The 13,120-nt window shown below is 38.2% G+C and overlaps 1 protein-coding gene across 2 annotated transcripts in view; it reads left to right on the forward strand.

Moving 5' to 3' along the window:
* The window catches only part of PDE5A (phosphodiesterase 5A), a gene marked incomplete at both ends in the record, with an annotated part of 133,999 nt that overhangs the window by 15,500 nt on the left and 105,379 nt on the right, over positions 1-13,120 (forward strand). For both annotated transcript variants that reach the window (XM_079704984.1, XM_079704985.1), the window contains one exon: positions 3,908-4,496. In XM_079704984.1, the coding sequence (XP_079561110.1) occupies positions 3,908-4,496 (589 nt within the window). The remainder of the gene's footprint in view (positions 1-3,907; positions 4,497-13,120) is intronic.

Consider the following 13,120-nt stretch of genomic DNA (forward strand, 5'->3'; position numbering starts at 1 on the left):
TCTTAGGAAGGACGGCCACTTCATACAGCCACATAGGTCATGCGCTGCAAAACGTCAAGGGATGCCTGAAGGGAGAGAGGTGTGAGAGATGATTTACTTTTATTTACGGTTGGTTTATAATTGATTGTTTTGACGTTATGATAACATATGTTTTCCATACACAGGGATATATCTACAGGGACTCAGATAATCAATAATGTGGTCATGAGAAAACCCTTTCCCCCATGACTGGTGATTAATAAAAATTGTTGATTGAATCACTGAATATACCAGGTCTACTGTTCCTGTGTCATTTAATACTGAGTTCATCTCTCCAAGAGAATATCTAGAAATACAACACTTGTGAGACTATGAAATATAATAATACAAAACACCTAACGAAGAATTTTTGGACACTGGCTCTGTTTAAGACATATATTAGGCCCTACAAGATACATGAGGGTAAATTAGCCATGGTCAGTTATGAGGCTTACATCCAAGGGGTGATGAACATTAATAGCTAAAACACAATGTTGATTTTCTATAACAAATATATCAGCATTCACATTTTCAAAAGACTGTTGTCCCTTTTAATGCAGGTGATTTAGGAATCTTCATTTATTTATTCATTCACTTCACTCAAATATTTATCAAGGACTTAGTATGTGGCCGGTGTTTCCTAAGTACAGGAATGCAGTCATGAAGAAGGCAGACAAGTATGAAATTTACATCTCATCGGAGGAGGCAATAAACCAACAGATTAATAAACCAGAAAAATAGATGATAGTAAGAATTCAGATAGCGTGGGGGGAGGACATAACGTGTCGGCGCCACCTGAGGTGGAGTGATCAGGGAAGACCTGTCTGCACAGGAGATGAGGAGGCTGTGGTCAACCAGGTGCAGGTGAGGAGAGCTTTCCAGACTGGGAGCAGCCTGACGTACTTAGGGAGCATCAGGGAGGCATGGGTGAGAGGGACTATGGTAAGGGATTGAAAGAGTTTGAGTTTTATTCTCAATTCAGTGAGAAGCCAAGTAGGGTAGTTAAGATGTTAAGGTTTACTTTGTTTGAAGATTACTCTGGCTACTGTGTGGAGAGTGGATTGAAGGGAGGCTAGTATAATATCAGAGAGACCAGTTAAAGGGCTGTGGCCACAGTCCGAGGTGAGAGATGATGGGGTTTGGACCAGGGAAGTGGTATAAGAGATAGAAATGAGCAGATTGGACTCTAGGGTTTTAGAAGTCAAGGTGACAGGACTTGGCTCCTGGATTAGAAGAGAGAGTCGAAGGAAACAGAAATCCAGAATAATTACTAGATGTTTGGTTGAGTAACTAGGGAGATGATGGTGCTACTTACTAATATGAAGAAACCTGGCAGGGAGTGAGGCTGGTGCAAGATGAAGGATGGGGCATTAGGAATTCTGATTTCATCATGTTAAGGTGTCTGTTTAGACATTCACATGGAGCTGTCAAGTAGGTGGTTGGATTAAAAAGTTGATCACCATTTTCCAATGAGAAGGTAAGAAATAAGACGAGGCTGTGTTTCAGGTTTGTAACTGAAGTAGTTAAAATGCCTCTTTTTATATTGATTTGAGAATTTAAGTTGCATGTACATATTTTTAAATCACATGATATGTTAATTTAAATGTATCGCTTTTTTTCCTGTCTTAAATTTTACAAAACAGTTTATTCAAATGCTTCCTGTACATTTTTCACGTGCGTGTCTGACATCAGTGTCTTTGGCACTACTACTGTGATTTTGGAGGTTATGTAAGCATTTCCCAAAGTATGTTCCCCTCATTTCTATCGAAGTTTTTGAGATACAGCATTATTTTAATATCAATGTATGTTCTCATCACTGGAAATTTTGTCTCAAGCCATGGCATGCATTTATAAAACATTAGGCAATTATATTTTAAAAGACTCTGTGCTAGAGGTATACACCAGAGATCTGTACAATATATTTACTGCATTGCTTTTTAAAAAACTTTTGTTTATTATTATTATTATTATTTTGGCCGTGGTGCATGGCATGCAGGATCTTAGTTCCCCGACCAGGGATCAAACCCGTGCCCCTGGCAGTGGGGATGCAGAGTCTTGACCACTGGGCCCCCAGGGAAGTCCCTACATAGGTTTTTAAAGTGAGCTTTAAAATTTATAACTATATCTAACACTTGGAATTATGAAGTAATCCTGATAATATCTGTGTCATCTTTTTCTGACCCATTTCATTCTAGACCGGTGCCATTTCAAGGTAATATATATTTACCAAACAATAGAGTGTTGTTCAAACTAAAATAATTAAGGGAACATTCTGTAAGTGAAAGACTTAGTAGAGACTCTGAAAAAAGGCTAACTCTTCTTTCCCCCTTCTGGATCTTCTTTTTTCACTTAATAAATTGTGGTGATTATTCATATCAGGATCCATGACCACTTTTAAATCTTTGTCTAGTGTTACATTTATAAACGTGCCATGATGTGTTTTCCAGGCTTCTGTTTGTGGTATTAGGTTTCTTCTTATCTTTGCTGTAACAAACAGTACCACAGTAAATAAATACCCTGGTACTTCCTTTGCCACGTGTAAAATCTGTGGAACAAAGGATAAATGCATTTTACAACTTGTTAGATGTTGCCTACTTGCCCTCTGAAGAGGTGTTATCAATTTCTGCTGCATCCAAAAGGATGAGAGAGTGTCTGTATCCCTACACTCTCCAAAATAGTATGCTGTCAGACTTTTTTATCCTGGCTCTTTGGTGAAAATAATCAGTAAGTCATTTGTAGAGCGGAGATTGCATTGCTCTTATAGGCCAGTTCTTTTAAATATCCTCAATGGTAGCAAGTTTTTGTCTTTTGAAAGTAAATTTGAGTTTTGGAAAAAGTCAAGTCTAATGCATAAGATATATATGAAGTTAGCCATTACTCTAGGTTTTTTGCGGTTTTATTTGCTTGTTTTGAGAGGAAGGCTCAGTGAAAAAGAAGATCTAACTTTCAGATAAAACTAATATTCTTATATGGCTTATGAAATTTTTTAGAAGTTAGTTTCAAAAGAAGAGTTCCAAAAATGTCTAAAGTAATGGCACCATCAATTGGCATAAGATTACAGCTGCCAAAGAGGAATTATTTCAATTGAACAACAATCATTTGGATATATATGATCCGGTATATTTGTTTAAAAAAATCACCCACTGTGAAGGCTTTATCTCAGACAGGTTTCTTCATGGATGGCACATTAACAACATAAATAATTTAAGTTTTCTCGTACTGAATTTTTTATACTAGTTATGCTTTTTTGTTTTCCTCCTTTATACAAGGAATAGATAATCTAGAAGAAGAGATCATTTTTACCATTATCTGAACAAACATTATCAGGATGATATTAATGGAAATCTACAATCTTTTTACTACATACCAGATCAAATTGCTTATATTTTTCATTTCCCTTTCTAAATCTAATGTATATATAGCAATATAGATAACAGTTATCTAAAATTAAGCATATTAGCTAGCCAAATTCAGATAAATTTTTAAAAATATTTAACTTCAGAACAAGTTGTGTGTTTTAAATAGCAAATTAATTTCCGTATCTATGTCTTCCTAAGACTATTGTTAAATTTAGTGTCTTTTACTTTAATACAAATTGATTTTGAGAGGAACAGACTTGACACTTGATGTATGGTAAATCAGATATCTGAAAATACATGTATATAGGAGCCAGGCTTTATCAAAGTGTTCATTGAAGCAACTGTCCTCTACAGATTTTCAGAATAAAACTGTCTTAAATAAACCATCTTGTTTTTATTTTCTATGACAGACTGAACCATTACTGCCTCAGTTTACCATGAGAGGATTTTTAGAAGCTTTCAGGGGTAGCGATTTAAGGAGGGGTGTTCTTCCTTAAGTATTTACTGTGTCTACATGTTCTTTTCTGCAGAGAAATGGTCAATGCATGGTTTGCTGAGAGAGTTCACACCATCCCTGTGTGCAAAGAAGGCATCAGAGGCCACGTGGAGTCTTGCTCTTGCCCCTTGCAGCAGAGTCCCTGTGCAGAGAGCAGTGTCCCTGGAACACCAACCAGGAAAATCTCTGCCTCCGAATTTGATCGACCTCTTAGACCCATCGTTGTCAAGGATTCTGAGGGAACTGTGAGCTTCCTCTCTGACTCAGAAAAGAAGAAACAGATGCCTCTAACCCCCCCACGGTTTGATAATGATGAAGGGGACCAGTGCTCGAGACTCTTGGAATTAGTGAAAGATATTTCTAGCCACTTGGATGTCACAGCCTTATGTCACAAAATTTTCTTGCATATCCATGGCCTCATCTCCGCTGACCGCTATTCCCTGTTCCTCGTCTGTGAGGACAGCGCCAACGACAAGTTTCTTATTAGCCGCCTCTTTGACGTTGCAGAAGGTTCAACACTGGAAGAAGCTTCAAATAACTGTATCCGCTTAGAGTGGAATAAAGGCATCGTGGGACACGTGGCAGCTCTTGGTGAGCCCTTGAACATCAAAGATGCATATGAGGTAAATAAGAAACTGTTGGAACAGAGGCGGGGTGAGGGGTGGAACATAGGTGGGGCATTGGACAGCTACTGTGAATCGTGGGGATACTTGACACTGAGATGTAATAATGTGTGTACTTATATAAAATGGGAACATATGGCAAGAACTTTCCCATCTTTTAAATGTCAGAGTTTCTTCGCTAACGTCTGGGTCAAGGATAGAGGCCCGAGAGAAGTCTTGTCCTGTTTTTCTCCTTAATGATAATTTAACATAGGTCATCTCATAGTTGTATTCTTTCATCTTTTTACCTGATCACTCTACATATCCCCTATCTATGTTATCTCCATGTGAACTTCTGGGAATTTACTGATATTCTAAAATGATAGGTCCAAAAGCCATCAGAAAACCAAACCCATAGTCTTTTTAAATTCATTCGTTCAGTTAATCATATTCATTCATTTGAACTCCCATTGACAGCAAAGTCTGATTTTCTTTCTTTCCACTCTTTCATTTGTTTTATTAAACAAAGAAATTTACAGATAGCTTCAAAAAATGGAAATTTTTGCCCTACAGTATTTCGGTGGAAAGATTTGATATTTCTTCCAGTTTTGCTTCAGTTATGGACTTAAAGATTACACTATATGATTCTTGAAATTTCCCATTTAAAATTAATCTTTTATTACTAGAAATAGAGGTTTTAAACAAAGCATCTTAATTGAATGACACTTAGTATGTTTATGAATTATGTTCTAGCTACTTATCACGTGGTACACTATGAATGTTCCATAGTAATACTAGCTTGAGGCTCCTCTATGTAAGTTGAGGAGTCATAGATGTTTTAGTCACCCCTGTATTCCTGATGCCTAAGACAGTGCCTGGAACATAGGTAAGTCTTAATAAATAGTGATTGGGAGAAAATTATAGTAGATGAGATAAATAAGTAGAATGGAAAGCAGGTCATAATAGATCCAGGGGAAATGTGTTAGGTCCAGGGAAGCAGGAGATCACATATAATTGGGGAGATGGAGAGAGGTTTCTTTGAGGAAGCAGTGATTGATGTGGACCCTGGAAGATGGGTGAGATTGGAGTAAATTGAGTTGTGTGCATAGTGAGATCCAGATGTAAAGAAAAGTTTGCAGAAGAGACAGGAAGTTGGACCGTGTGGTGCTCGTATGGAAGTGTGTGGGTGATAGTTGAGGAGCTGCTGGAGATTACTGGGGTCTTGAATGCCAAGCTGAGGAGTATATGTTTGATTCAGAGCTATGAGCAATAACTGGAGACGGTTTGAAAGGGGAACTGACATGATTCAGACTGTGATTTAGAAAGATGAATAATATGGTGGTCATAAAATGAATTGGGGAAAAATACTGGAAACTGGGAGGATAGGTTATTTTAATAGTCTGAGGAAGTAAGGACCTGAACCAGGGCACTGGCCTTCAGGACCAAAAGGAGGGAATGAATTAGCGATGAAGAAGATGCATCTGCTAGACTTGGCAGCTAATAGGAGATGGAAGTGAGGAGAAAAGAGGAGTTGGAGAAGACTCCGGTTTTGAAGTTGGTTGAATAAATAATGGTAACTGGTGGGGAATACTGAGGGCAGGGATCTGGGGAGAGATGTGATAGTTCGGATAGATTAGATCCTGAGATGGGTTTCAGAATCCACTCTATACCAGCAGTCTTTTCCATTTTGATTCTTCACGGAGCTATCTCCATGACCTCTTTGAGCTCTGTGAGTAACATCACACCATGGCAGACTCCAAGAGGGGTATTAAGGACACAGCTGCAGAATCGCTGCCAAGTTTGCAGAATTCCCTTCCTGTCTTAGGTGACAGCTGGGTTTCCGCTTTTCAATGGCACTATAGTCCCAAGTACAGTAGGACCATAAATATGCTTCAGCTTTGCTGAGAAAGCCTTCATTTGTCTGCATGGTCCTAAGTTTCTCCAGCCCTGAGGATTTCTTCATTTATATACAATTTATTTAATCTGTTTACCATCTTTAGAGTTTTTATGGTGTGATTTTTGTCTTGCAGTTAGTAATAATTTAATTCTTGTACTGCCATCTGAAATAGGCCCAGTGTCCTTGATTTGCAGTGACTCCAGGGTGAAGCCTCTTAGCCTGTGGGTTTCTCATGTTGGTGCTTCACCCTTGACACCCTTGATCTGTGTTTATAGAGGCCTTGCAGAAGTTATTCCTGTACCAGGAATTTCATTAGAAGTTGTGGGATTGATCTGTGACATAATCTACATTGGTATTAATAGTGGAAGTCAGTTGGCTAATGGCTAATTCATTACTCAGCCCACTCATAGCTTGAATAGTCAAAATACTGTCTCATAGCCTTTTGTGAAAATAATCAGAATATCAAAGTATATTCTGTTTTCTGAGTCCTACTTCTTTAAATATGTGTCTGTAAAAATGACACATTTCTTTAGCTTATGTGACCATAGAACACTTAAAAGTTATAATGTAGCAGTAGAAAACCAAGAAGTGGCCATGAAATAGAGTAGTGCTCAGATTGAAGCTAAGAGTAAAATAATAGTCTCCTAGATAGATGAATTGTAAGAAATGGTCAACATTTGATTCACTTTTTAAAACTTTGTAACAGAATGATATAAACTTGGGGATTCAACTGTTTTATTACTAATAAAATAACACATTCATATTTTAAAATATAAGACAAGATCGACAACTTAGACCAGTGAGTCTCAATTAGATCACAAATACCAGTGATGTTCAATCACACATCATCTCCTCCTTCATCAGCCTATCATTCATGCAACTTTCTTGAATATGACAGAGCATTTCATAAGAATAAAATATTAACACAATAATCAGAGCAACTGTATAAAAGTGCTGGCATTATCCTCATATATAAAAACTAGATATCATCCAGTATCTAGATTGGACTGTGTATTAGTCAGTGTTCTTCAGAGAAACAGAACCAGCTGGATAAATAGAGATAAATAAGAAGTGATTTACTGTAGGAATTAGCCACTTGGATATGGAGGCCTAGAAGTTCCACAGTCTGCCTGCCATCTGCAAGCTGGAGAATCAGGAAAGTTGATGGTATAATTCAGAGTCTGAAGGCCTAAGAATTAGGGGGACCAATGGTATAACTCTGGTCTGTGTCTGAGGCCAAAAGCTTTAGAACCAGGAGCTCTGATAGACAGCAGGAGGGCAAGAGAAGATGGATGTCTTAGAGAGCAAATTTGTCCTTCCTCTGCCTTTTTTGTTCTATTCAGGTACTCAAGGGATTGGCTGATGCCCACTGGCATTGATGAAGATCTTCTTTACTCATTCTACTGATTCAAATGTTCATCTCTTCTGGAGACATCCTCACAGGCACACCTGGAAGTAATGTTTTATCAGCTATTTGGGCATCCCTTAGCCTAGTCAAGTTGACACATAAAATTAACCATCACAGATTGCCTGAACCCCTGGTTCCATGTCTTATGGAAGCCTTAAGACTCTGCAAGATTTCCTATATCAAAGGATTTCTGTTGTCTACACAACCCTCTTTTTCCTAAGTCAACTGGAATGCAAAACTTGGGCTCTTCTCCTGTTTCCATGGGACAGCCTCTCCATGGATACTATGATTTCTAGGGAGAAAACTTGGAGGATCTTAGGGAAGGGTCACATTGTCACTCATGTGACCTTCACCGTGGAGCTGCTACTCCTCCCACTCGCACTTCATTCCTTCCTTTTCAGTCCTTTTCCAGGTAAATAAATCTTCACCATCTCTCATCCTGCTGGTTTCACTTGCTGCTCAAGTGAATTTCTGGTGAATACAATTATTTCCAAAATGAATTTCAGAGGAAAGAGATAACAATAGCAACTGTTCTAATTTTGATAAATTCTTTAGTTTTGATAAATTATTAAATTTGATAATTTTGTCATGGTGTAATTGTGCCCCAGGGAACACAGTTTGGGAACTGCTATATCTTTGTTCAATGTTCTAATAATCTCTAGGTATTCCACTTTGTGGAAGAAAACCAGTGCATATAATTTGGCAAGTCTACTGTGTTATTTCCTTTTTGTTTCCTGTTATTTTTATTTTTATACCATTTCAAGCTTAAAGAAAAGTTGCAAGACCAGCATCAGAAACTTGTGTATACCCTTTACCCAGATTCTCCAATTGTTTATATTTTGCCCCATTTGCTTTATTATTTCCTTTTCCTATATATAATACATATAAGTAATATATGCATATTATTTTTTTCTGAACCATTTGGAGACATTTTTACTAAATATTTCAGTGTATAGTTTATAACAAGAATATTCTCTTACACAATTGTGATACATTTATCAAAATCTGGAAATTTTATGATATAGTACTATTATCAAGCATTCCATAGTCAAATTTGGTCAGTTGTTCCATGAATGTCCTTTATAGTTATTTTTTTCACTCTGATCAAGGCTGTAATTCAGGATTACATATTGCACATACTTGTCCTATCTCTTTGGTCTCCATTAAATCTGGAATAGTTTCTCAGTGTTTCTTTATCTTTCTTTACATGTAGTTTGGAAGAATACAGGCCAGTTATCTTGTAGAATGTTTTTCTTGAATTGATTCAAGTCAGGCAGTTTTGGCAGGAATATGACAGATGTTGATCTTGAGACCTAGTTTGGTTTTACAAACAGCAATCAATTCTTTACTTCTCCTACACCAGCTGGGGTGTCCTACAATCCAGCTCAATTCTGACACTAGCTCCTGGAGTTCGTGCAGACCCCACAGGTTAAGGACTCAGTCCCACAGTGCCATCCCCACTTCAGATACCAGCCCTAAATAGGTTACCCAGGCTAGCCACACTTATGTCTGGCTCACTACAAATTCCGGGGTTCCCTGCTAAGGTTTAATAATGTCCTAAAATGACTCAGAACTCAGGAAAACACTAAAACACTACTTAAAATTACAGTTTTATTATAGAGGATGCAATTCAGAAATAGCCAAATAGAAGAGGTGCACAGGGCAAGGAGCGAGACGGGGGGGACACAAAACTTCCATGCCCTCTCGGCGGGGGCTGGGGAAGGGAGAGGTGCACCACCATCCCAGCACACGGTTATCTCCACCAACCCAAAAGTTCCCTCAGATCTGATGGCACGGTTGATTAAATCATTGGCCACTGGTGATTGAACTCAAGCTTCAGCCCCCTCTCTCCTATCCAGATGTCAGTGGTGGGGCTGAAAGTTCTAATCCTCTAATCACTTGGCAGCCAGCCCCCATCCTGAAGCTATTTGAGGCCACCCGCCACCCCCCCCCCCCACCCCCAGCCCCGTGAGTCTTCTCATTAGCATGAACTCAGGTATGGTTGTAAGGAGCTTGTTATGAATATAAAAAGAGTCTCCTATCACTCAGGAAATTCCAAGGGTTTGAGGAGCTCTATGCTAAACCAATATATTTTTTATTATACCACAGACCTTCTTAGCATACGTTACCAGGTAGCATATGATGTTACTTCACCCCAGTATTGATGATGTTAAATTTGATAACTTGGTTAAAGCGGTATCCACTAGGTTTTTCCACTATAAAGTTATAATTTTCCCATTGTAATTAAGTATCTTAAGAGGAGATATTTTGATATTATGTAGATATTCTATTCCTCATCAGCACCTTTACCAGTTTTGTCATCCACTGATTTTCCAACTTCATAATGCCTTCTATATATATTAGTTGGCATTCCAATGTAAAGAAGAGCTTTGCCTTCTTTATTCATTCATTATTTATTTATTTCTATCATTATGGACATTTTTATTTTGTTTAATGAGTTATGCTCTGTTACTATCTTTATTTATTCAAATTCTCAGATTACATCAGATTTACCGGCTCCTATGTCTTTTTGTTATGTCCCCATCACTCTTGGCATTTTCTTGCTTTCTAGGGGAGCTGAAAGTTTTAACTGCTTAACAAGATGTTCCAGACTCATCTTTTACTTTCCCTGCCCTAGCCCTATGATCATTCTTTTTCCCAAGGAGCCCTGGTTCCTTTCAGTGGAGGGGATGGTATTTAGAAACCAGGATCTAGGCAGTAGGTGTGCTCACTGCTGCTAGTTTATCAGCAGACAGAGCTAGAAAAAATATATACACAGGCACACATACACTTATATTTTACTTATTCCTATATCTAACTACTCACTATATGATAAACAGTGAATTCTTACCTCCAACTTCAATCTAACACCTCAAGGTATATTTTTTCTTCCTCTTAATATATATAATATAATATTATATATATTATATATGTAATATATATATGTTCTTTATCAGATTCTTTCCTCTTATAGGTTATTAGAAAATATTGAATATAGTTCCCTGTGCTACACAGCAGGTCCTTGTTGATTATCTATTTTATATATAGTAATGTGTATATGTTAAACCCAAACTCCTAATTTATTACCCTCCCTTTTCCGTAAGTTTGTTTTCTATGTCTGAGGGACTGTTTCTGTCTTGTAAATAAGTTCATTTATGTCTTTTTATTTCTTTTTTAGATTCCACACATAAGTGATATCATATAATATTTGTCTTTCTATGTCTGGCTTACTTCACCTAGTATGGTAATCTCTAGGTCCATCCATGTTGCTGCAAGTGACATTATTTCATTCTTTTTTATGGCTGAGTAATATTCCATAATACACACACACACACACACACACACACACACACACACACACATAACAAATCTCCGACAAAAGAGGCAAGAATATACAATGGATAAAAGAGTCTCTTCAATAAGTGGTGCTGGGGGCTTCCCTGGTGGTGCAGTGGTTGAGAGTCTGCCTGCCGATGCAGGGGACGCGGGTTCGTGCCCCGGTCCGGGAAGATCCCACATGCCGTGGAGCGGCTGGGCCCGTGAGCCATGGCCGCTGAACCTGCGCATCCGGAGCCTGTGCCCCACAACGGGAGAGGCCACGACAGTGAGAGGCCCGCATACCGCAAAAAATAAAAAATAAGTGGTGCTGGGAAAACTGAACAGCTACATGTAAAAGAATGAAATCAGAACATTCTCTAAGACCATACACAAAAAGAGACTCAAAATGGATTAAAGACCTCAATGTAAGACCGGATACTATAAAACTCCTAGAGGAAAACATAGGCAGTACACTCATTGACATAAATCATAGCAATATCTTTGTGGATTCGTTTCCTTATTCTTCATATATTTGTGCATGTGCTCAAGCCATGTTCCAAGCTCTTTACTCCTTTCTGTAGAATGTCTTATCTTTCTCTTCAAGGTGAAGAACTCTCATTAACATTTCTTTAGTACTGGTCTGGTGGTGATGATGAATTCTCTGATTTCGTTTATCTGAAAATGGCTTTATTTTGCCTGTAATCTTGAAAGATATTTTCACTGTCTAGACGATTCTCAGTTAATAGTAGTTTTCTTTCAACATTTAAATTCCTGGTTTTCATTTTTCTTATGAGAAGTCAGCTCCGCTTCAGTTTTCACCTTATATGTTTCATAGTATATATCATTTTCACACTGTGTATATATTTAAGGTTTTCACTAACTTTGGGAAATTTTTGGTCATGTGTTTAAATATTTTTTCTGCTCCATTCTCTTCTCTTTGGACTCCAGTTGTATATATGTTAGACTATTTGATGTTGTCCCACAGAACATTGAGGCTCTGTTAACTTTTTACAGGTTTTTTTTTTGTCCTCTCAGTCCTTTTGATTGGATACTTTCTGTGATCTGTCTTCAGGTTCACTTACCCTTCCATTGTTTCCAATCTGCTATTAAATCCATCAGTGAACTCTTCGTTTTAGACTTTGTACTTTTCAGTTCTAGAATTTCCATTTGGCTTTTTTAAAATACTTTTTCTTTCTGCAGAGATTTCCATCTGTTCATTATTACCATATTTTCTCTTCAGTCCTTAAATACATTTATAATAGCTGCTTCAAGGTCCCTGTTTGTTAATTCCAACATCTGAATCATCTTGGGGTCGTTTTCTATTGACTGCTTTTTTTCTTCACTGTGGGTTTCAATTTCCTGTTTCTTCACATGCGTTGTGATTTTTTTATTGTATGCTGGACATTGCGAATGTTTTGTTGCAGGGCATTTGGATTATATCAACTTCCTTTAAAACAGAGCTGACCTTTGTTCTTGTAGACAGTGGAGTTACTGGAAGTTCCTTTCGGTCCTGTCAGGTTTGGTGTTATTATTTGTTAGGATGGATCTACTTTAGTTTTAAATTTAGTCTTAGGGAAGGCTGCTCAGGTCCTTACCCCCCAAGGAGGGGCCTTTCTGTGTCTCAACTGAATGCCTGAGGTGCCTAGTGAGGTATCCCTTCTGGTGGGTAGAACCCCAGTGTCTTCAAACATTTTTAGAATTGGTTATCACCATTCACTTTCAGCCTTCAACAGGTAGTCTTTGCTAGGTCTCTTAGAGTCTTGCCAAATACATGTCTGTGAAGTGACGAGCCACTCACTCTTCTGCCACTCCTCCTTTACACCCCTAACCCCACCCAAAGCACAGCCTCTCTTATCAGGTACTTTGCCGTGCACATACCAGCCACTTTAGAAGCCCTGAATTCAGTTCTATTTGGAACTGTTACTCTACTTGGATACCACCTGCCTGCCCCCAGGAGGAACCGAATTATTGCAAGGCAATCATGTGTATTCCCTTCTTCACTGTGTGTAGTTTAGTTATCGC

This window comes from Hyperoodon ampullatus (assembly GCF_949752795.1).
Source record: "Hyperoodon ampullatus genome assembly, chromosome: 1".
NCBI classification, from domain to species: domain Eukaryota; kingdom Metazoa; phylum Chordata; class Mammalia; order Artiodactyla; family Ziphiidae; genus Hyperoodon; species Hyperoodon ampullatus.